Genomic DNA, 24897 nt, shown 5'->3' on the forward strand with positions numbered 1-24897 from the left:
GGTTAGAGATTGCTCCATTTGCTGTACAGAGAAGACAGTGTTAGAACATGTGTATTGTGCTTGGGTGAACCCTTTCACTTGTGTTGAAGATGTTCTTTACGCTCCTGGTCACAGTTCAGTCATAGTTAAACAGAAAGAAGGACATTGTCTCACTTTAATTCAGCTCACAGCTCCATCATATTAATGTGACTATGTCACCGACTGTGTTGCTCAGTGGAATTTTATATTGAATTTTATTCGATTGTTCTGCTGCTGTTGTTCCCTCCTGTCACTTATAACTGAAACACACACAAGAACATGTGCACGCATCCACATAAACACATACACAAGTGTCCCCATTTCTCTGGGGCGGTGAGTCCAATGATACATTTCTACACCTGAAACCAGACTTACATTAAAAACATACAGAGACTCCACACCGACTGATTGGCGAGGGAATCCAGCTGTTTGCTGTAGGTGAAACCTTTTAGTCATAATGAGGTCAGATCCCCATTTGATCACAGTTTAAGATTAAAGGTAACCTTCACTATAAACCTGCCCTATGCAATTCACTCATGGTAACGATCCAGTCACATGACTAATGGGTTATAATTTGGTTTTATGTGGTCACACTGTACGTTCTCCACTGTACCTTTTTTTTTTATTAATGCCATTATCGGAACAGTTACCTAAGCTGCACCCTAACCCTAATCCAGTTTCTCACTCTGGTGGTTTCTCTGCTCGACTTGAATACCATAGAAAATCATATTACATACTAGCAGGAGCTGTATAACCTCGTGCTGCTCTAGTTACAACTAGAATTTCCCCTTACATCTCATGCAGTCATGTAGATGATTTCAGACACAACCTCAGTTCCCTCTCTTTAAATGAACACACTGGCTCCTTTGAGTAGAGCAAATGAAAACTAATCAAAAAGCAGTGACAATTGAGTTTTTCAGCCCTGTTGAAAGAAATGAGATTATAAAATCAATATATTGGGGAAACAAAAGGATTAACATAATGAAGTGAAAGGTGGAGGATTGATTGTATTCTATTTGCACTTTTTGCTATGGCTGTAAAAGACGGACTGGGAGAACTGGACTAAAACCAACAACTGGAACACATTTGACATCCATTAGACATATTATCAAACTTGCGTGGAAATGGCCGTGCACCTTCTGCTGGTTGTTGTGTGTCTGTACTGAGTTGTTGAGCAGATTCAGAGTGCCTCAGGCTTTAACTTGAGGAGATGGATGGAAAAATAACAGGAAAAGTCACTTGACCTTTGTCTGTGTGCACAGTTCTTTTCTTTTTTCTTGTCCTTTTTTCATTCAGCCTCTGCTCACATCAGCTTTTAGGAACTGCGTTACCAAACAAGGGAATGTTATGTTGAATTTTTTTCCTCATGTTCAAGACCCCTAACATAGCAGACTGCAGTTAGGGGTGAAGGGGAGGAATCAGATTTGTGTAACTTGAATCATCTCCATTGACCTCGGCCTACCTTTCATTGTTAAATCAGAGAAATGCAAGTACACCCCTGTTTTTCTCTTTGATATAATTTCAGTTTCACTAGTTACCGTCTTTGTTTCTTTCTGGTTTCTCATTTTAACTACCGTTCTCTTCACTTCGACTGTGAAAACGCCAACTGGAAGGTGTGCAGTAAGAAGGAGAACAGAGCGTTCTGTTACAAGACCAACCCACTCTGAAAATGCATGGAAAATGAATAAGTTAGCATGTGCCCCATCAATGATTCAATTAAGGAATCAATGATTGATTAAGCTGGAACAAAACATTATCACTCAATGTAGCCTAAAGTCAGCCTGTAAAAATGATCGAACTGCTACAACTGTGACGCATGGGCCATAATGCTTCTTAATGTAACTTGTAACATGTAGCCCTCAATAAATGATGAAAGAGGAGAGCAATGTAAATTTAAAGCGATAGGAGCCAGACAGAAAGTATTCTTCTCAGGTAAATGCAATCCCCACAGCACTGAGTCCATCCATATTACTGTAAAAGTCTGCTTCCTCCTCATGGCATTGAGTTCACACCAGCTGTGAGATGTGCTGTTACATGTAAAGCAAAATGTACATACATATTCCACAGGCATCAACTGTGACATTAATCATCAAGTCAAATCAAGTATTTACCTTTAAGTGATGTCTGCGTGACATTCAATAGTTTTTTAATCGTGTCTTTATTCTTGTTTTCTTGCAGACAAATCCCCCTTTCTTTCTTTTTTTTTTGGAAAGAAAAGATTAAACAAGTTTTAAGAAGACAGAAAGACACAATCAACTCCTGCACTGCCTCACTCAGAAATACACAAGTACTACTGCAAATGAGACACTAATCCTTTAAGCACAAAGATTACACATGTGCATGAACTAAGAGAAGGGATATTTTTTTACTCTGAAACCCTTTTAGGATGAATGCAAAATCAGAGACTCAAGAGATTTTCACATACAGATATTCTGAGTGATATTGTTTATGCTCAGTATATGAATGGATGAAATTTAGCACTGGACTGAATCATAACATATTGATCTCCAAAAGTGGAAGCCATGCCATATTTTAGGTGGGCCTTGAGTGTAACGTGACACAGGGTCTGATTGACGACACACACACACACACACACACACACGCGCCAAAAACAAGCAGGAGAAAAGAACTCAGACTCAAACCAGTGTAGAAATATAAATCTTTTACTAATCATGACAACAGCGCATCAAGTGTCATCCACAATCAGGAGCAAATGACACTGGAATGTGGTTTTTATACATCGGCTATACTTGAAAACTATCATGCTACTATAGCTTTAACTTTCACTATGACCTACCCAGCTCTAGATAAAGTTGTTTTTTTATGCATTCCCTTTAAAGCACTATAATATAGTTGATTGGAAATCTCGAACCTACAGCATGTGTTCACCCCTTTAGAAGTGTGACTATAGAAGATTAATGGAAATGCCACACATAGCTGTCTGTCAAAGACACACCAGTATATATATATAATTGTTTCTGAGAGATGTGGTAGTGCTGTTACTGTTACCCACAGTTTTTCTTCAAAGTTCAAATCTTTGCTCTGTGTATTTGACAAATGGAAAATGTGCTGAGACATGAGGCGTTGAGCGTGAGGTTTGGCTCTGAGCAGGGGTTCTGGAGGATTAAACTGCTGCACTTTCCTAGACTTACATATTATTTAACATAATGTACAGCCAGCAGCCCACGGCAGAAGATATACTGTATACAGTACTGCCAAGTCAGAGAATGTTCCCCTGTGGCATATCCTCTCATTGTCATAGGACAATAATAATCCCTTAATCATCCTTTCTGTGACTTTTTTTGTTGTTGTTTTGAGCTGTGTTGTGCATTTAATGGCTTTCATAATTTTAAAAGCTGCTTTAGGTAAATGTTGCATTTTACAGACTACGCTTTCTCTTCCTTGCTCCAAAACACAAGTTATACAAATTACAGCATTAACCTTTGCATTGCCCTGAAGGATATGACATTGAGAGAGTGCATGTGAAATATGAAAAATGAGTTGTTTTTGTTGTGAGACTCGGCAACAGTATCAGTAACATCTCCTGGCTCACTCCTGTGCAACATTATGAAACGCTTCCTTCATTCTGCAGCAGCTTCTCATTCAGCCGGAGTTGTTGCTGCCTGTTCTCCTTGAGCGTCAAGTGCTGTGTTTTGTCGGTGGCTATAGCCATCACAGTGGTGCTCCTACTGGTGCCTGCGAGGACATGCCGCCTCACTGGGCCATTGGGGTGATACCTCAGACTTCACCAACACCAGGTCAGCCCATTACAGGTAAGAAGTCATAACTGCTCCAAGACAGGGGTCTTCAACGTTTTTCAGGCCAAGGACCCCCAAAATGATGGAGAGATGGAGCAGACTATATTGTATGAAATTGTGTTTTATATTAAACTACACAGGTTTGTGCATTGGATACTAAGCTAATAAAGGTAATAATCATATTCGAAACACGGAAGATACAGTGAGTAGGGGGGCGTCCCACTGCCATTTATAAACAGACCTTGTTAACTGATATCAATGCCAATATCGACAATGTCTGTCAACTGCATGGTAATCATGCAGACAGGTTATTGAAACAGACGTTTTTATTTTTAAAAAATTTGCGACCCCGCTGTAGTACATCTGCAGACCCTCTGTTGAAGACCTCTGCTCTAAGAAACAGTACAAACGTTACAATAACTATAAAAAGCATTTAAATCAAACATAAAAATAATAAATACAACGACAGGCAGATAAATGTGGACGTATTAGGATTCATTTGAAGCAAGAAGATAAATAAAGTGAGTGAACATTTGCAGTGCTGAAATTGATCAAATTTCTTGAATTATTTTTTACATTTGACACAGTTGGAAAATGTATTATTTTTCAATACAAAAAGATAATCGCTGGTTTGAGTAATAAACCCTTAAACAGCCAACGTGCACCAGGAGATACACCCACTTTAACATCCTGTAGGGGGTGTGCTGGGAGGTTTTCACTAATTAAGTTTGCATTTATCAAAAGTCTTGTCTGGTATTAGCATCTAGATGATATGATTTGGTTCAGGCTATCTTTCATCGTTTCGTCAGCCTGATCTGAAAACATCATGGCTGCCAGTGGTGGAGAACCTGCTTCCTTCCGTGGAACTAATCATATATTAGTCATACTTATTTTCAATAAAACAACAGTATAAATTCCTAAAATGAATTAGAACAGTTGTCTAAACATTCTCATGAAGAAAAAATGTTCCAACTGTGTTTGTGGTGTTACTTAGCAGCTTTTGAAATGTATGTATCCCATGAGATACGTTGCCAGATTAGGGGTAGAAATTTGGTCAATGTTCATTATTCAAAATGTTGTTTCAAACTGGAAGGCATGCTAATAATTACTGCAGTATCAGATATTATCATGCACAGCTTTGCCCAATACAACAGTATAACTGTATTTTACTTAAATAAATATATTTATTTTCAAGCAGGGCATCTCGGCTAGGTCATTTTATGGGAAAAGAAAGGATGTGGTCAACTGCTGTCACAGAACCAGTCACACACAACACAACAATAAATACAGACTATAAATAGCTAAAAATAAATAATAACTGGTGGTATGTATGTAGTTAGGGGTGTAACAAATAGTCAATTCACGATACTTTACGAAATACGACATAGGACTCAAGATATGAAATAGTCACGGTATAATGTAAAGTGTGGGGGGGGGGGGGGGTACCCAATGAAGATCTGTGTGACAAATTTTTGTTGATGAAAAACAATTTGACTGCAAATGGACTTTATGCACAGTTCCATAAGCCAGCTCGTTTATTTCCTGTCTTACATTATTGGACCCACTAATTAATCCAGGTGTGTCTGACCTCACAACAATGGTCAGACACACCTGTATTAATCAGTGGGTCCAATAATGTAAGACAGGAAATAAAGGAGCTGGCTTATTTCAGGAAGTAGTGGAACTGTGCATAAAGCCAATTGGACTGCAAAAGTTGGAGAGAGTGTTTTTATTCTTTCTTTGTGAAGCAAAACACTCCTGCACAGATTTATCAATCTCACTAGTTCGTTTTTATTATTTCCTATACATAGAAGTTTTGAAAGCTTTTGACTTGGGGCCTTTATACTTTTGGCTCAAAATGCACAACTCAAAATCATATCTCTTAGCTTATAACAATTATAACAATTCTGTTTTTAACAAGTAGATCCCTACCTTGCTGAGGCTGAAACTACAGCGAAAAAGACATTATCTAAGACACAAACATAAAACACCTGAGTCAGGCAGCCCACAAGACCTGGTCTTTTTGTTTTTCAGTCTTTTCCTAACTATGTGCACAAAACAAGCAAGTATTTTGCCATCTTCTGCCATTCCCATGTGCAAAATGTTAGAATACAATGTTATTATGAGTTAATTTAAGATTAGTGCGAAATACAAACATAAAATCCTGTCTCTCTAAAGGTAAATGCAAAAATATAATTTTTTAATTTCTCCCTTATGCAGACTTAGAAACATACAAAAGTTTGTTGCCTGTCTTCACTATAAAACAGTGTTTCCACTAGGATTTTTTTATGGAGTAGCAGCAGTGGCGTGTCACTTCTTTATGAGACTGCTTTCTAATGAGATTACAAAGTTGGATTGGAAAAAATTAATAAAATCAACTTTAAAAGGTCTATGTGTAATGTAAATGACCAAGGAATATAACAATGTATAACTTATCTTCATCAAAATGAGCATTAATATGTTTATCATTTGGGCTCTTTTTATACCTTAATAGGGCAACGTATCCCGGGAGATACAACTCATAAAATCCAAAATATTTAATATATATATATTTTGAATTTTGAAATATTTTTCTTAGAGCCTAAAGAGATGAGTGATAACATTAAATTATTTTTTGCAACTTATTTTCCACTCCTGCCTGTTTAGTAATCTTCAATTTATGAGTTTTAGTCTGAGGGATTTTATTCTTGTTTGAACACAAGTCTCAGGTTCTTCTGCTCTACTATGTCTATTTGGGTTTTTCTGTGCTGTCTTCAGATTTCAGAGCAACGTTACACATTTCAAAGGTCAAAATCCTGTTAAGTGAATATTAATGTTAATTTTGACAGGAGAGTAATATTTTTTTACATGTATGCCTCTCTTTTTACTCATATTGATTTGCTATATAGCCTCATTATTATATTTTTCTTATTCATACTTTAAAGGCCAGGTTTTATACTGACAACTGTCTGTTGTGAGATTGTTTTATTTGAGTCCAACACACCAATATTTCAAAGATAATTTCTGTTTAGCATCATGTGAATGTTTGTGTTGTTTTGTGTGCAGTGACCATCAGTGGACCAGAGTACAGCGGTGTGCTGCTGGAAGCCCAAACAGGCGGTGGCACTAACGCCCTGGGGAGCTGGCAACTACTTCATCCTCAAGACACAAAGTTTCTTGAGGTCACTTACATGCACTTAAAGCTGGTAAGTGCTAAGAGGGGATATGATGTGCATGTTCAGGACCTAAACAACCACAGCTACGTAATATCCCAGATGGCCTGAAGTCCTCCAAATGTCTCCATGTCTCCTTGTCTCAGAGAACTTCTGTTGTTGTTGTGACTTGTTTCATAAGCAGGTTAGACATTTCCAGGAGGAGCCTACAGAGGCTGAAAAGTGTAAATGCTTTATGTTCACAGTGCTCAGGGACTCCACAAGGTGCTGTAACTCATTCCAACACCAACCTGAAGGGCAACGTTACCCTGTACAGATTAATAGCACCTAACTCTCCAAGCCCTGTCCACTTCATGTAAGGGAGGAAGAAACTTTTTCATCTGTTCTTTCCATTACAAACATGAAGCTACATAGATCACACACAGTCATGTCCGTAATAGCAAGATTTTCCAAATGGCTGAAGTCTTTGCAAACCTTGTGCAGTGTAACTAAGTAGGGTGCCATGTTGCAGGAAGCAGCATTTTAATCCAGGAACCTCGGAGGAGATTAGTTTCTTTACAGCTGTATAAACATGAAACATTGCTGCAGTATTACTTTGTGTTTCAGGGCCACGGTGGCTGAGCAGCGCACAGTCCTCTGGGTTAATGTGAAAGCCACCACTCTGACATGAGGTAGGTACGGCAGGGTCTCGGTTTGGCAGTGAGTTCAAAGGCTGAAGTGAAACCTCTGCTGCTCCTCGTCATAGATTTTCTGATGTTTCAGGTGCTGGGGGTCTGTGATGTGAAAAGAAAATATTTCCAACAATTTATTTGAACACTTTCTATTGTATGCTGTGAAACGATCCTTTTTTGGTCTCATGTCAAAAAGCAGTGGCATATTTTTCAGATTTAGCTCTTGAACTTGTGAGCACATACTAAATATCAATGTGCTCCTTCCTTAAGTAATACTTTACCCTGTTCCTCTTAACAACAGACTTGTATCCACTCGCTCACCAAAGACATCAATTTTAAATGCACCTGGGCTGAAAATGCATCATGCAGTCTCATCCATAGCTTCTAGAGTATGAATATAAGAAGACAGGGTCAGCCGAACCACTGCCACTCCTATTATAGTTAACACTTAGCATAATGATGTAACAGTGAACAGGGTGCACTCTTGTTCCTTTATTCTTACTGAACTGAATCCCTGATATCTGAACTATGGCAAAATGTGACTGTTTTGTGTAATGAAATCTTATCATATATTATTATTATTATATCTGCTGCTATACTAATACGTAATAATATTAATATTAACAATAACAACCCAGAGAACGCAAAACAAAGACAGAGAGAGATGGACAGGAATAGTCAGGGCTGTGGTGGTGTGTTATTGACTGAAACTCATTCCACTTATCGAAGAGCGTGTTATGACCTGCTTTTTCCACATGGTTTGATCTATAACCCAGATTCCTAGTATGGTAGTTAACAGAAATCCAGGCAAACACCAAAGAGGCTTAAGACATGCATTACATGTGAGATTTAAAGCCCTTTACCATATCCATCATTTCCTGTTTGACCCGCACTTCTGTGCTTCACATGCTGCTGCGCCTCATACAGTAACATCTGCGCCTGGAACCAGGGAGGCAAGTGGATGTCTAAAGCTGCGTTTTTTTATCCACAGACTGTTTAGGGTGACAAACTGCACATCATCACAATGAACCTCATACAACAAGTGCAATATAAGATCGATAGCTCTACCTAAAAATACATGAAAGCAGCACTGACTGAGCCTTAATACTTTAATGATGGCATTGAAATGCAAAACTTGTGTTTGCTTGGAAAAATTCAACTCCTCTAACAGCTCCAGTGCAGCATCCAAACTAAATTGAAATCTGTTTTTGTCAGTGAAAGGCTGATTTTGTGACTCAATCCTCCAAAGCCAAAATGTTTCAATTACTCTGCAGGAGGTAAACCTTGCATGGTGTGGATAGAAAGAGTCTATTCTTGAGAGCATATAGACCACATGTTATTGTAAATACATTGAATTAGCGGCTTGTTTCCTCTCTCAGAGGTTAATATTTAAGTCTGTTTTTAACTGGCAGGACATCAATACTGTAACAACAGATTCAATTAAACTTTGGTGGGAAGTTAAAACATGGTATGTTATGATTAGTTTTTCCACTTTCCACCTTCTGTATTCACCCTAATGCACCTGAGTAAAAAAACAAAAAACATCTGTTAAATGCATCCCATTTAATCTGGATTAAGAATTGAGCCAGTAGTCGCTGCTGCAGAAGCCACTTCAGGGTAACAACAGACACCTGACATATTTTTGATGCTGATGGCGCCCTGTACAGTATCTATAACTTGTTTGCCCTGTGTTCTGATCTATTGATTTCTGACTGACTCATGTGCCAGAGGACGCAGTGGTCATACGACCAGTACTAGTCAATAGTAATCAGTCTCTTTCCACTGTGGGCCTAAAGCCCGCTGTATCTTTAAACAGGGTATTCGAGCCAAGGACTTAAGCACCAGCACTACCAGCTAGTTCAATAGTAATTGACTCATTGACATGTGGAATGCTGAACTCCACTGTCCGGGTCATGCTCCATGAAACACACCACTGGTGTGTTTTTCCATCAAGACAAGGTCATTTATCCAGATCAGAGGGGAGATTACAGCTATGTGGAGGAGGAGGAGAACACCTCTGATGACTGTTACACCCATCAGCATTTTCAATTGTATTTGGATTTTCATACTCATGTTCTTTGGTCATTCTTTTTTCATTTTCATATTTTTTGTTTCAGTAATAGTATAGACAGACTGCCGCTCAATACCATTTGACCTCGACTTCGAATCATCACTTTATATAAAGTCTCGCGTGCAGGCCTTCTGGATTACTTAACTTAACTCTTTTGAGGCTTTTGTCATCATCTCTACCAGTTAGAAGTAGCCATTTTCCAAAATAACAGGCTACAACCCAACATGTTGTGGTCATTTCGAGCCAACGTTGAAGAACTGAAGTTGCCACCTAATGACCACCACAACCTGGATGACTGAGAAAATACACAGACAAATCATCTTGTGGTACTTTACAGACCACCTGACACTCATTCACAGTTTTAGGAAGAAATTGATTTGCCTACTACCAGTTAAACTCTCCAAAGACCTGTGGCCAATCTTAAGTCCATAAACACCAAACATTATTCATTTATTCAAACCTTCTTTCTTTCTCAGTATGTTTTTACGTAATGTTCGTTGTGATGACATAAATCATCTTTTCTGCAGCCAGCTGCGTACATCTGAGAGAGCTGAGAGCAGGATGAGGAGTATGACTGGCCTCTTTCATCTTTCTCTAATCCCTCTCTAACTTAAGCTTGTTGCACAGACTGCACTAACATGAGCCAGCCTTGTAGCCATAGTTAATGTGAAGCAAAGCAATGTCAAATTTCACTCATTTTGTGTGACTTTAAGACAAATGTGCATTTCAGCGTTTGTCTAGTTATTTTGTATCAATTTGTATAAGCTTTTAGTTAACAATATACTGTATAGATTTAAGTTTTTATATTTCAGTTTTAGTAGTGTACATATACAACATACATGGTCTCTTTTTTTTTTAAATTACAGTTTGTTGATATCTTGGATCAGAAATTGTACAATATAACACTGTGCATGTATAAAATCAGTCCTGCCCTTTATGTAGATTAGATGTCCTGTTGCTTATTTCCTGTTGTGGATTCCCCTGCTTTTCCCCTGCTCTGCTGACATGTAAGCATAAACACACTGTGATTAGGTTATCAAGGCCGGCAGCAGAACCTTACTACAGTAATCCCCTGTGATATCTTTGTGACATTCTGCACAAATACATATAAACAAGTACACATACATGCACACACGGACTGACATACATGCAGGCACATGCCCCCATCAGTTCCCACACACACACACACACACACACGTGCATGTAGAGTATCATACAAGTTCTTATTCCAGGCAGATCAAACACTGATCTACATGCATGCACAGTGTGCAGATTAAGGCTATCCCTTGCTGTAGGGGCTTAGTTGGCATCTCTGTCTAAGCTCTGCATTCTTCAACACCCTCTATTCCCTTAATCTCTTTTTATCAACATGTCCAGCACCATAAAAAGCAATGACCAGCAGATGTGGCATTCTCCTGACCCATGTCCTACAGGCAGTTATAAGAATATTATTCAGAACAATCATGTCCCCAGTTACTCTCCCAAACTGATTCCGATTCATTTAACATCACTATTAATAATTAATTAATAAGACTTATTTTTCACGCACCCGGAGCTTTTAACAAAGAAATGTCAATTTGCCTCAAATAGTATCAGAGGATGGTTTCATAAATCTTTGTTGCAGTGTAAGTTAATAATATGAAATATACATTTCTTGACTTATTTTTAGTTGTTGACACTAAATTGGTACACAGCATGGTAAAATACTATTATCTTGTAAATACATTTCTAAGTAGTTTTTGAGTGTTCATTTTTAATAACGTCACGTATTTGATTACCTGCCTCTGGAGCTGATGGGACGGAGTGAAACATTGGAGATGTGTGTGTGTGTGTGTGTTTGCGTGTGTGTGTGTGCTGGATCATGATGTGAGCCTTGCGATTCAAAGCCGTGATAAACTGACTGTCTAACTTATTAGTGGACTGACTAATTACTTGGGCTGTGATCCGTGAGGAATCTTGAAGAGTCTGAGCTTGTTAGTGACATAATGATGTCACAGCAGAGCGTGCATGGCTTGGACAAGACAACATGCACATTTTTGTGCAGCATGCATGGGTGCTTGCGTGCATGGAGGAGGTTTCACAGAACAGTACTCATTGATGACTGCTGCAATGGGTTGCAGACTGACTGCATGAATTCAATGGACATGAAAGCTGATGTGCATGGATCATCATCTAGCTTACAAAGTCTGATGCATGTCTGAGCTAAAATGGCTTGTAGTGTCAGTGAACAGCATGACTGTTATGTAAGAAGCTGGTAGTTAAAGGGTTAGAGCTCAGGGCTGGGCCATATAATGTGGAGGATGGGTGGGGGGTGAGAGAGAGAGAGGGTGAGGAAGAGAGAAAGAGAGAGTATGGCAAGGGGCAGGGTTGAGAGAGCAACGCAGAGCAACAGTGAGGGTGTGTGTGAGAGAGAGAGAGAGAGAGAGAGAGAGGTTAGGAGTTGCTAGTTGGAAAGATAATCAGAGACAGGCCACTGATTCAGAGGCTGGTGCACAGCTGGTGTGACGAGTGAAGAGGCTGCAGGCTAACACTGAGTCGACGGACAGTGACAGTGTGTAACAAGTGTGGGATATAATGTGCTGGAGAGTATCATCAACTCACTAACCCAGGAGTCAAGCGGGAAAACATTTGGACACTGTAGGTGGAGGACACACTTTGGATCTGCAGACCAGAGGGGAATCACAGAGAAAATGTTGCTTTTATAGTAGAATTTGAGAAAACTCAACTGTGAACAGCTGTGGACGTCATCTGGTATCAAACACTACGGGACAAATATGTAAAAAAAAAAAACCAAAAAAAAGGAACTGTTTTTTTCATGCTCTGCATTTTGCTGCAGGTTTTCTCTTACTAGTGAGAAGAACTGTCATTTTGTACAGAAAATCTTTTTCCTTCTACCATTTTTTTCTCAAGATGTGAGCACACGGACTTGGAATGGATTTTACATTTCACATCTTTACAAGTGAAGGTCACCTGGTTCCCAGCACTGGATGGACGATTGATTAAAAGAGGGACAAAGGTTCCTTCCTTTTTCTTGGGAAAAAAACTGAAATGTGAAACTTTATCAATCTAAACCTTAATCTAGCTTAATCTAAATAAGATACCATACATGTCAAGTGCATCTCTTACAGCAAAAGATACAAATATGGAGGCCCGATCCAAGCAAAATGAAATGGATTACAAACTGGTAGACCTATTGCATCCTGCCAGGTTGGCAGCCCTGACACGGTGTTTGAACCATGTGGTCCACTGAAAGCATGGAGCCTGAGAAAGCGCACACCCAGAGCTTCTTCAGCAAGGTGGATGTGCCTGACCATGCTCACTACATTGTCGCTTTATTTGTCTTTGTCATCGGGACGCTGGGCATCACTGGCAATGCGCTGGTTATGTTTGCCGTCTATAGGTGGGTTTGTGTGAGTGTTTTTTGTTTTGTTTTGTTTTTCCTCCAGAATTTTATTTTGAGTTAATGAGTGTGTCTGTTTTTTCAGTGGATTCACCCTGAACATCTGACTGTATTAGCCCTAACCATCTTTAATGTGGATCTCCCTTACTCAGAGACCCTAAGGACATGTTATAATCACTCAGAGATGTTATGTTCTGTGAAGGAGCTGAACAGATGAAGGGGCAGACAGAAAGCACCATATCTGTGTAGGACTGTGAGTTTAGATCCTTAGAAATGGTTTGGGAGATATTGTAACATAGTTTGCTGCTGTTAATGTTGGAACATGTTTGCAATCTTTAATTCACTGCAGAGTGAGCATCATCTCTGTTTTAGATTAAAGGGGGTTTCCAAAAGGCTGGCGATTAACAGTAAAGTAATCTTTGCATCTTAGTATCCAGGCTGAGAGATCATCGTAGTTGCATGGCAACAAAGTGAAACATAGTGTTCATGGTACAGAATCTGTACTTTAACCTTGAGAAATCATGTCATCTACTGTATAGAAAAATATTCTATAGGAGGGTCTTATTGTCCTAAATATGCATCTGCATGACAGCTACCTGTTGTATAAAATTAACAACGGGGACACAAACATCTGGTTTTGTTTTTAACCATATGAAATTGTACAGTGTATGTATTCACTTTTTTCTCCAGATAGCAACATACTGTTCAGTAAAACAAGTGTCTAGTATAAGCATGAACAACTGAAATGATAAGCAACTGTAAGGTTATTGTGCATTGCTCTATAGATCAAATGTACCATGCAGTTCAAAGCAATGGTGAATCACACAGTCCATTTACAGTCACACGCAACTAGATAATTTTAAATGTAGAGGACAATCTTTTTTTAATATAGTTAGTAATTGTGCGAGAGGAGTCATTCTTTGATTGTAAACTTCCTTGAGAAGCCAAGGAAGGAAAATGTGTGTTATAGCCTATGTTGTGTAATTTTACAGCCATTGACCTCTTATTGTGCGACTAACGTTAACTGTTTCACATAAACTGGGTCAGGGAGAGAAAGTGTGTGGGTTGGTGTACGCGTTTGTTCTGGGGATTGTCAAGAGCTTTTATATTCCATCTGTCCATCACTGTAGATAGATTAGATGGGACCTCTATTGTGTTGGGCTGATAGTTTGTGTTAACTGAATCAGAAATGCACATGATGTTGTCAGTTCCCAGAAATTCATTCACACACAAAGACACACAGTGAGAGAGAAGAGAGGGAGCTAATTGTCTGTCAGGTGAGATGTCACCCGATATAATGATTTCCTGGGGTTGAAATGAGTGTGAGTGAGTGTTCAATGCACAAACATGCACAATGTGACACTTTGTCAGAAAAACACACAGCCAGCTGTGTTCTGACAACAAATACTCACAGACAAGGGAAGTGCGACGGTTTGGTGTTCGGTGGGGGGGCTTGACGAGCGGTCACTTTTAATCCAGGAGGACACAGGAGCAGAGTTTAATCAATAAAATACTGTGGAGGCAGACAGCAGCTCAATATGCTGCTTAATCAAGCTGGTATGAATGCAGGTTCACACAGAGTTGATTAGTTCAGTGCAGGGTTTATATCTGATTCATTCTGACAATGAAACAGTGCTGTACTGTATAGTGAGCTGCACATACAGTACAAGAGACAAGTTGTCATGGTCATGAATTGTAATAATGTTTGGTATTTGTGAAATTAGTGGTAAAAGCAGACAGATTTGTATGTGCTGAACATAGCTGTGTCAGTACAGCTTACTAACCCTGTTTTTTCCCCCTGGATGTGTGTGTCTATGTGTATGGGTAGTAACAAGAAGCTTCGTAACCTGCCTAACTACTTCATCATGAACTTGGCGGTCAGCGACTTCCTCATGGCCTTTACACAGTCGCCCATTTTCTTCATCAACTGCCTCTACAAGGAATGGGTGTTTGGAGAGATGGGTACATCTGCTTTTTGTTTTTTCTAATACAACAGACTCTGTTCAGTTCTGCTGTGAACGTATTAGATGAAATACTGTTCTGCTGCTGAGTCATTTCTGTGTTTGCATGCGCTCCTTCCCCCGTAGGCTGTAAGATGTATGCGTTCTGTGGAGCCCTGTTCGGCATCGCCTCCATGATAAACCTACTGGCCATCTCCATCGACCGCTACCTGGTCATCACCAAGCCGCTGCAGGCAATACACTGGAGCTCCAAACGAAGAACTGCCCTGGCCATCCTCATGGTCTGGCTTTACTCTTTGGCCTGGAGTCTGGCTCCTTTGGTTGGCTGGAGTGAGTGTTGTTGATTAACCCCGAAACTTGCATCATTAATATCGTTGACTCACTCTCACAGTGATCTTAATCTACTACTCTCTCATGACTTTACATCAAAACATGACTCCAGGTGTATTTATGAGAGCAAAGTCTTAATTCAAACATACAGAACCGTTGATGTTTTACCTGCTGTCTTCCTGTAATCTTGATAAATATGTTACCCTTCTAGGTTCTTATATCCCTGAGGGCCTGATGACATCTTGTACATGGGATTATGTCACCTACACACTGGCCAACAGGAGCTACACAATGATGCTCTGCTGTTTCGTTTTCTTTATTCCTCTTGGAATAATCTTTTACTGCTATCTCTTCATGTTTCTGGCTATAAGGAAGACTAGCAGGTACCGTAACTATGCATGGAATAATACACTTCATATGCTGCATATGCAACTTGTACTGTATATGACATTTGTTTCTCTTTAAATGCCCCTTACATCCTGCAGGGAGGTTGAACGTTTGGGCACTCAGGTGAGGAAATCCACCCTCATGCAACAGAAGTCCATCAGGAGTGAGTGGAAGTTGGCAAAGATCGCCTTTGTCGTCATTGTGGTTTATGTCCTCTCCTGGTCACCGTATGCGTGTGTCACACTGATTTCCTGGGCAGGGTAAGACTTTAATTTAATGTATGAAAATCTTTATGATGAAGCTTTAATTAAACAATCAATCTTCCCAAGGGGGAAATTTGGTTTGCGGCAGTGGAATAATAGTTGGTTTTATGAGTGTGACATTTTTGATGTTTCTGCTTCTACTTCTTCATGTTCAGCATGTTCTATCTCTAATAACACCCCAGCTATGTAGTTTAATCTGTGTTCTCTGGACAGTCAAGCCAGTTTCTTTTTAATATGTATTATTTTACATATTTTAATTAATGTATTTCATTGGAAACTATAATTTACTCATTATTGTTAAGGAAATGGTAAGGTCAGTGTCAAACCAAATGTGATATACTACAGTATATCTGTAGGAAATATCAGGCATCAGGGGTTACATGTGATCTTTCCATTATAATTTTCTGGGCTATCTTCATGCAAACAGTCATAAACTAAACTGTAACGCAAATATTTTTCTTAGTTTTTCATTTTATTTAGTTGCATCATTTAACACGGTATCTTACATTACAAGAAAATGTAATCTTAACAATTCTAGGTGATCACACCATTCATTGTGTATATATAGGAATCTATATACTTCAAGGTAACTGCACTAAACACTGTGACTCCCAGTGAGGATTGTGGGCTGGCAGTTTGGATGAAAACCTCTCTAAACTGCTGCTGAATCCTCTCCAAACTGCTGCTGAATCTCAAATGTGTTATTACATAATGTTGTGTCAATTAGAGACCAAGTATCCCTGGATGAGTGACATACAAACAGACGGTGAAGTTGCTAATCCAAACTATCACAACATTCATTAAACCACGTGTCTCTCCTGGGACATACAGTAGGATGGGATGGGGTTATGTAACTCTGAAATTACAATTTTTTTTTATGCTCATTCACAGGGGAAAGGTAGTCTCCCACACACACACACACACACATCAGCATGCACAATCACATGGATTTAACCACCCCTCTGTGGCAGCTGGCACATTTTGGCTAATCCCTGGCCCAAAATGCCCCTTTCATTATGTTGCAAAATATAGGGAGATAAAGGGAACTTTGAGGCCCTGTTGTCACGCTAACAGATAAACAAACTGAAGACTGCAAAATGAACACGATTATTTCAAACTGAAGGAAAGTTTATATTCTGCTGTTTTGTCTCATCCAGACATGCCAACATCTTGTCCCCATACTCCAAAGCCGTCCCTGCAATCATAGCTAAAGCCTCCACGATCTACAATCCTTTCATTTACGCCATCATACACAACAAATACAGGTAAAGGATCACTCAGAGTCATTGTTTCACCCTGTCTTTCTTTAAATTTATAAAATACCGTAGACATTTTTAAAGAAATACACTCAGAAATTGTTAACAGCATTAACAAATTGCAGTTATTCACATATAAAAAATAATTCTAAAGTAATAGAAGCCTACCTGCCATTGTCATTCTGTTGTCCTCTACTCACTAGGATGACCCTGGCAGAGAAGTTTCCCTGCCTTTGGTTTCTGTCTCCTACTCCACGCAAGGAGTGCATCTCCTCCTCCTCCATCAGCGAGTCCTCTTTCAGAGACTCCATCATCAGCAGACAGTCCACAGCATCCAGGGCACACTTCATTACAACTTCCTCCAGCCCCACAGACATGGTAATTGTACATCATTTCTTCTAATTAATTTTTAAAATTAACTTAACGTTATTATTTTTTAGAGGGTTTTATGTATCTAAAGCATGTGTAGATGCAGATAGAAGGACATATTCATTTTCACAGTTTTAGCTGAATCAGTCTTTTGGAAGTCAGATTACATGATGATCTGAGGTTGTTTCAACTCGAATAATTCCCATAGCTCTGTTCAAATTCTGCTCAGTCAGCTCTGCTCTGTCCTGCAGGTACTGAGGGATGTAGAGATGGAGCCTTTGGGAAGGAAGTCATGCGATTCCTTCAGAAGCACATCATCATACAGTCAGTCTTGCAGAGGGAGGTCTTACAAAAAACAATTAGAGCGGAAGCCCACCAAGACACACACATCAGAGAAGGTGAGAAAACACGTTAAAGTGTGAAATGTAATAATTTTGTGGTTATTGAGAAAACTGCTCTGATTTTTTTCCTGATCATGCCTGGAAGTGTTTGGATCATGCTACTTTTATTTTCCTGCATGCATTCATGTGCCATGCAGTTATTGTCGTTATTATTATTTTATTTTTTTGTTGGTGTTTGCAAATGATTTTAGTCTTTGTGTATTTGAGTTTGAACATTTTTTTGTTGTTGTTGTTTTTGTTTTTGTTTAAATTGCTAGCATCCATCTACCATGACTGAAACATCCAGCACCTGTGACCATGAACTGATCTCCACTTCACTGACCATCGCCACTCTCCCCTTACTAGTTCTTACCAGGAGGCGGAGCCAGAGTCTGACCAATGATATTTCAGACTCTGGGATGGAGAAACGCAGCATCAGTGACAGGCTCAACAGCCACAAGAGCGACTCTTTTGATTCCCTGAATTTCAGAAAAGCCCCATCTTCCGATCCCAGGTCACCTCAGGCTGTTCCACGCATAATTGTCATCAGTCCCACTTCTGAAAGCAGCCTCATGAACCATGACAGCGTCTGCCTGGAGGACAGTGTTGAGGCAATGGAGAACAATGTTTTTGTCAGTCTGAACTTCTCATCAGAAGTCTTTGAGGCAGTGGAGCTGCTTTCATGACGAGCCCGACTACAGTACTTAGCCTTGTACTCTTCTCCGCTGAAACTATATTATTTATTTACATTTCAAACCACAGATCAAACCAGGTTCTTCCCCAAATACCCCAGACCTGCATCGACTATGGACTATCTATTTGCTTACTGAAATCAATAACTGACTATTACCATTACTACTATGAAACTGCAATGCAGAAGAAAAGTTGGCATAGTATGAAACAGTATGACCTGGTTCCTGGTATGCAGGGTGCAATGTCAGACTTGGCAGGGACAGGGGCACCCTGAGGGGGCAGCAAGCATGGGTTGTAGCATAGTTTTGTTAGATCCCTCAGAAATGACAAGTGTAACAACATATTTTCATGAGCTTGAGTGCTGAATCTTGACAGACAGGAGTCTTCAAACTAAAGTGAAACGATTTAAGCTCAAAATGTCTAAATTTCAGTTCTTTTAGATCCACACTGCAGGTTGTCAAAGTAAGGAAAGCAAAGCAATAACTTTAATGAAAAGTGTATGAAGCATGTACAGATTCTTCGATTCTTGTCTCGTGGTAGTAGTTCCTTTAGGCAGTGTGAACCTCTCCAACTTTTCATTGGCAGTGAAACAGTGGTGTAATGAAAAAGCAAAGCAGAGCACACTGGTCCAAAAGTTGGAAGAAAAAAAACCATGAACTTTTTACATTTTCTTTGTGATGACTTTAAATGTGTCTTGCTAATTGTGTGGGTGTTTTGCATCATAACAAATGCTCCGCTGCTCACTCAAACTATTCCTACTCATAAAAAAAATCTGAATTGTACCATTTGTCTTGCTTGTGAACGCTACTGTGTTGTTACCAGTGATGCTGAGTGAGCGTGTGCTTTAACTGTCCCTTTATAGGAAGGAAGCACCAGTGAAGTAGATTTACATACAGTAGACCGTCACCTATGACCAAAGATATTCAGTAAAGATTTTGTTCATTTTGTTTATTGTTTGTCTGGATCACCCCAGTCGATGAATGACAGCTGCTCTTGGTCCTAACTGGCCACTTATCCCTATTCCTATTCACTATAATCCCTGCAGTGAGGCTCATTTGAAGCATGTTGCAAAAGCGGCTCCTGCCTTGATTCACAAAGAAAAATCTGAGCAAATGGGAATGAAGTCAAGTGTGTGGCTGTATCATCTGTGTTTTAACATTTGATACTTGTGCATTTTGGTTTTTATGTTATGTAGTAACAACAAGGCGGAGGACATTTTGGAGTGGCGCTTTTTCATGTTGGCTCATGTGGTGATTAAGCATTTCTGTAACCAACATTTGGCACAATTCCTGTGAAAAGTAGCAAAAAATAATCCAAAAGAACAGGGATGTGTTACCTTTAATCTGTTGTCTTAACACAGCGCTGGTCAGGTCAACTCTGTCGCCAGTTGGCATTTATTCAATTCTTTAATTCGTAAATATCCACACAATTTAACTGCGGTATGGTTTAAGGGAACAACTGTGGCCATAAATAAACTGTGATTTAAAGTAATTTATGGCTAATCCTCATCTAACAATGTGATGGTGACAGTCACAATACCAAAAAAACCTCTAGATTTAGCTAACTCTGCACCATGAGTCATCAAAAAAAGACAATTTATACTGGTGAACCTGAATGTTTGATTTTGATGTTGTGTATTTTTGTTGTTATGCTCTAGAAAGTCCAATAGTTGCTTGTTTCTACATCGTGAGGCTGAAGTTGAATGTACTGTACATTGAGCTGTCATTATGAGTGACAGTTGGTGCAGCTAATTTGGGGCTGTAACTGCCAAATGGACTAGAGCGGCATAAAAACCACCTCAGATGGCTCACTAAAGGTCACTTTGATAGTTATTTTCTATATTACACCACATTAATTGCTATGTGTTACATTTTGTTTTAAGTATAGCGTAAATCAATTTAGCACCTTAGAGTTACAGTGTTGTTGAAGGGGCTGTGTGACTTTTGACTAAATGAATCACCCTCACCCTCTTACTCATCATTGTGCTCTCTAAATTTAAAAGTGTCTAAATCCAGGTTCTGTATCAATGTTTTTTTGTTTTGTTTTTTAGATTAGGCCTACATCTTACCAAAAGTGACTAAAGCATACAAAATGAATAGAAAAAAAACAAAAAAACATGTTTGTCTGTCACTTTGACAGCTGTCACCCACAGGAGACCTCAGAGGCTTTGAAGGGTGAATCAACAAAAATGTTTTTTCCCTTCTTCAAAGCCAAATTTGAATAAACATATTTGATGTAATCACGGTGAATTATTGTAAATTAATTCCTTCTGTACTGTCTTGTTGACATTATCTCTGCCATCACTTGGGTCCATTTTCCTATGAGAACACCCTGCCAGCAGGCATGTGGTGAAAACCACAGCTGACTTCACTTACGTCAGGTAAACAACATTGCAGGTGGAGATAAGTTCTCTTCTGCATCTGGATCATCCCCTCAACCTCCACAGAGCAGAGTCCCCTCTCTCTGGGCTGATCTTATAATTTTTATTTTCCCACATTTTTTATTTTCTTTACTGTGCTGTTTAGTTTGTTTTTCATCCCTCACTGAGGTTTATATGATATGCCACAATTTTACCTCTGGATGCTGTTTGTTACGCTTTCGTTTCCTTTGTATTGCTGTGATAATTCCACAACTCCCGCAAGCACAATAAAGTTTATGAATTCATTTTCAGCACTGAACATGTGTTCCCATCTGAAGGGAGCTACTGTATGGGCTCAAAGTACTTTGGTAACCTGGGTTCCAGCAGTGGCTTGAATTGATGTGAATAAATCAGAAGGACATACTCATACTTTCCTGGATCATTGAGACAGAGAAACCAACTACACTTTTATTCTGCATGGATGTGCTTTGTTTCTTGCCCAGTGTGAGCTGGGATTGGTTTGAAATGAAATATTTACTGCTACATACTGCACCATGTTTTTTTGTTTGTTTTGTTTTTTAAATAATGCCACCTGTAATGATGGTAAATAGCCACTAGATGGATCAAGGGGATCGTATTTAGAAGTTATTCTCTGTGAAAGAGGGTGCTCTATAGGATAGGCGAAGAACAATATAATCTCTCATTGCCAAACATATATTGCCTGACTGGTGCATGAATGCATGTGTGACTTTCTCTCTCTCCCTTGAGCATGTGTGTGTGACAGACACAGAAGGAGATTACACCATCCTACAGGGAAGCATAACCCCCTGCAGTGAAACCAGGGCTGCTTCCATCTATAGACTGTATCTCTCAACTGAAACTGGCGATCCATAATGACCAGTTAGCACAACTGGCTTCTGATGTCAGTCATACCTGGCTGGGGACTCGATAATCTGCCTTAACGTGGACGGATGCTGCCAACAGCCAGTGCACGCGCACAAGCACGAGCGCACATCTGATATTTTCTAGAGGTGGTGTTTTCGTTTAAAAATGATTTTAAAAAAAAGAAGAAGAAGAAGTTTAGCAATTAATGGATTTTTCTCCTTAATTTTTAATCCAATTGTTGAATATGATCGATGTCCATTAAAAAAAGGCACACTGAAGAAGCCACAAAAGCAGCACAAGTCTGTTTTATTCGGAACAAACTAATAAAGTAGCCTATTTAATTTTCCTAAACGCGACTTTCAAGGGTCTCCCTCCTTCAATAGGGTGCCTGGACACGATAAAGAAGCTTTAAGCTATATCAAGCGAAATTAATTTCACGCCGCGTTGAACCAGCTCTCTGGGTCAGTGCGTAATGACGTAGTGACGGACCTGTCCCACCGAGACTCAATGAAGTGCTGGCGGATATCAAACATCCGGAGAGGAGAGGACATGCAGGGTCAGACGACACCGACCAAGAGTCAGAGCGACATACCTTGAGAAGTATCTGCTTCACCCACCGTATGTATTTTCTTTTTTCTTTTTTCCTCCCTCAAGTTTGTTCTTTTATACCACTTTTGCGGGTATTTGGGGGCTTTTCTTGGGGTTTCCTAACGATTTGCTAGGCTGTCACTGCTGGTGACAGGTGATGCTAATTGATGAGTTGCTGGTAAAAAAACAAAACAAAACAAACGGGTGGAAGAAGTCGATTTTTGAAAAAAGTTCAAATGGCCTACCACTTTTTCATTTTAAAATACTTAATACATAAAAGTAGGCTACTGCATTCAAAGCCATATAAAGTAAAACGCCTTCTCAATCAGCTCAGTTGTGTGTGGTTGACGTCATGTTTGATAAGCTCACTTAGGTTTTCCTGAAGTCTTCATTAACAAATTAGTAGGTAGCTAAACTGCAGCTGTTAGATACTTGTAGATGAGTAATAAGAACAAAATGCACTACTACAATGTGGTGAAATAGTTAAATGTACCTAATTCTGTAGCCTCCTGTAAATGTGTTAAGAGTTACATTTCATTTTGAGAAAGCTGTACATTTAACAATTCTAGGCTAAATATGAAATGGTTATCAGTGCAAAAAGTGATAAAAACAGACAAATGGGAGCGGAGGTGTCGGAAGGTGTGGGGGGCAGGGTGGTATTGATGTTTGGACACGCTTTAGTCTGGGCTGAATGGGGCAGATGCTTTGAGCTCCCCTTGAGACTGTGCTCAAGCTCTGCCTCTGGTCACAGATATATGGGCTGGGAGGCAAGTGTAATCACGCACACACGCACACACTACAGCATTTGATTTCACATTGTTTGAGGTTCCATTGAGTCGTGAGTAATTTTGTCTTCTTTTCTTCCCATTATACTGTGATCTTATCTGCCCCACTTCACCTCTTTTTCTTTGATTCCTGTGTTTATATCCTCCTTTCTGCAGTCCAACTCAGACCAGCTGCTCTCTACTAGAAAGGAAGGAAGTGAAGCTTTGGAAAGCTACAGACCTCTACTAAAATACTGTAAGAGGTATGTGTGTGTATTTTTTCTCTGTTTTGTCTATGCTTTGGGGTTTATGGGTACACATTTGCCTTAAGTGGTAGGAAGCAAACCATCCATCCATAATTCATTACCCACCAAAGCCAGTGTCATGACGTTGTGGCAGATATAATGAATGTTGTCTGAATGAGGAATATCCATCATGAAAAGTTATGACAAACTGTCAGATCAGAAGAGTTTATGCATTCTGGCAATATTACACACACAAGTACACAGTTTTTGATACATCAAGCACATGCCACAAAATATATTACAGTGAATTAAGAGCTTTATCAGTGGTAAGATTTATTTTGGTCATGTTACCATGGTTTAAATAATATTTCTTCATGTGACTCCAAACAGGACCAAAACCTTGTCTCTATTATAAGCTTCAGTGCATACTACAAGTTAACATAATTAGATATGTTGTAATCGTTATTTTGTTGGCAGATAGTGTACAAAAATAAATAACGAAGTAAATAAATAAATAATGATAATAAACAGGTGCCAGTGGCTGTCAATCTACTGCCAATGTCTACTTGGATACTTGACAAAGTCGTTTCCAAAAACTTTCTTATTCATATTTTATTCTCCAAGATGTTCCTGGAGCTGTCTCACTACTTCCTGCAATTAGTTCTAATTTTTCCAGCTGCAAGTCGCTGCCCGATTTCTGTTCCACATTGCGTTGCGGGGAAATTGTGTACACATACTGCCATCTCTTTTCAGTGTCAACATGCCGTAATGTCAAGCCACAGATAGACATGGTGCACTGCAGTGTGGGAGGAGGTTTTTGAATAAAGAGCGACCTGCTGTTGTCCTCAGATGCTGCAGTGTTTATTACACACAGTTCAAAGGGACTAAATTTGAACAGAAGACTTATTAATGATTTAGCTCATCTCACAGTCTCACCAGTTGTGGGCCGGCCTGTGCAAATTGTTGTCTCGGTCTGAGAGGTGCTGAAGGAAAGCTCATGGCTTATTCTCTGGGGTGTAAGGCTGTGCTCACTAAAGTTCACAACAATCTGCTCAATAGATCTTGATTTATTTTGTTAACATGGAAATTTATCCCTGATGGCAGTGCAACAAAAAAGGAAAGGCAGTGACGCAAGTGTTTATGCATCTGCTTCCAAATAAGAGGTGGAAGGAACGATTAAGAGCAGCTGATCCCTTAAGTCTGAGGGGTTTTGTTGGTCTCACTGAAGTGTGTGTTCTCTGTCCCTCAGGCAACATTACACTTTGCCTTTAAATGCCTCGCTTTGATTGACCCGGACTTGACCCAAGCATTAGACAAATGTGGGTACATTTGTGGTTTGAGAGAGCC

General features: G+C 39.5%; 2 protein-coding genes across 2 annotated transcripts; both read left to right on the top strand.

Moving 5' to 3' along the window:
• Positions 1–3075: 3075 nt before the first annotated feature.
• Positions 3076–9969, top strand: LOC146981433 (putative defense protein 3). The gene is given in 7 exon segments (XM_085788257.1): positions 3076–3108; positions 3611–3791; positions 6822–6937; positions 7174–7283; positions 7535–7610; positions 7613–7699; positions 9853–9969. Coding segments are annotated over 7 exon segments (720 nt in total).
• A 2104-nt stretch (positions 9970–12073) lies between these two features.
• opn4xb (opsin 4xb) lies at positions 12074–20064 on the top strand. The gene is made up of 9 exons (XM_085786611.1): positions 12074–13070; positions 14899–15032; positions 15158–15361; positions 15573–15744; positions 15847–16008; positions 17169–17276; positions 17471–17645; positions 17888–18034; positions 18295–20064. Exons 1-9 carry the CDS (start codon positions 12907–12909, stop codon positions 18700–18702), a joined length of 1674 nt encoding a protein of 557 aa, XP_085642737.1. The 5' UTR covers positions 12074–12906; the 3' UTR covers positions 18703–20064.
• The last annotated feature ends 4833 nt before the right edge of the window (positions 20065–24897 follow it).

Source organism: Trachurus japonicus, chromosome 9 (genome assembly GCF_045865225.1).
Source record: "Trachurus japonicus isolate A0001 chromosome 9, Traja_1.0".
NCBI lineage: Eukaryota > Metazoa > Chordata > Actinopteri > Carangiformes > Carangidae > Trachurus > Trachurus japonicus.

Coding starts and splice junctions, on each gene's coding strand:
- opn4xb (XM_085786611.1), top strand. CDS start 12,907: ATGTGGTCCACTGAAAGCATGGAGCCTGAGAAAGCGCACACCCAGAGC. Junction 17,277..17,470: donor ATCATACACAACAAATACAG/GTAAAGGATCAC, acceptor TCTACTCACTAG/GATGACCCTGGCAGAGAAGT. Junction 17,646..17,887: donor CCTCCAGCCCCACAGACATG/GTAATTGTACAT, acceptor TCTGTCCTGCAG/GTACTGAGGGATGTAGAGAT.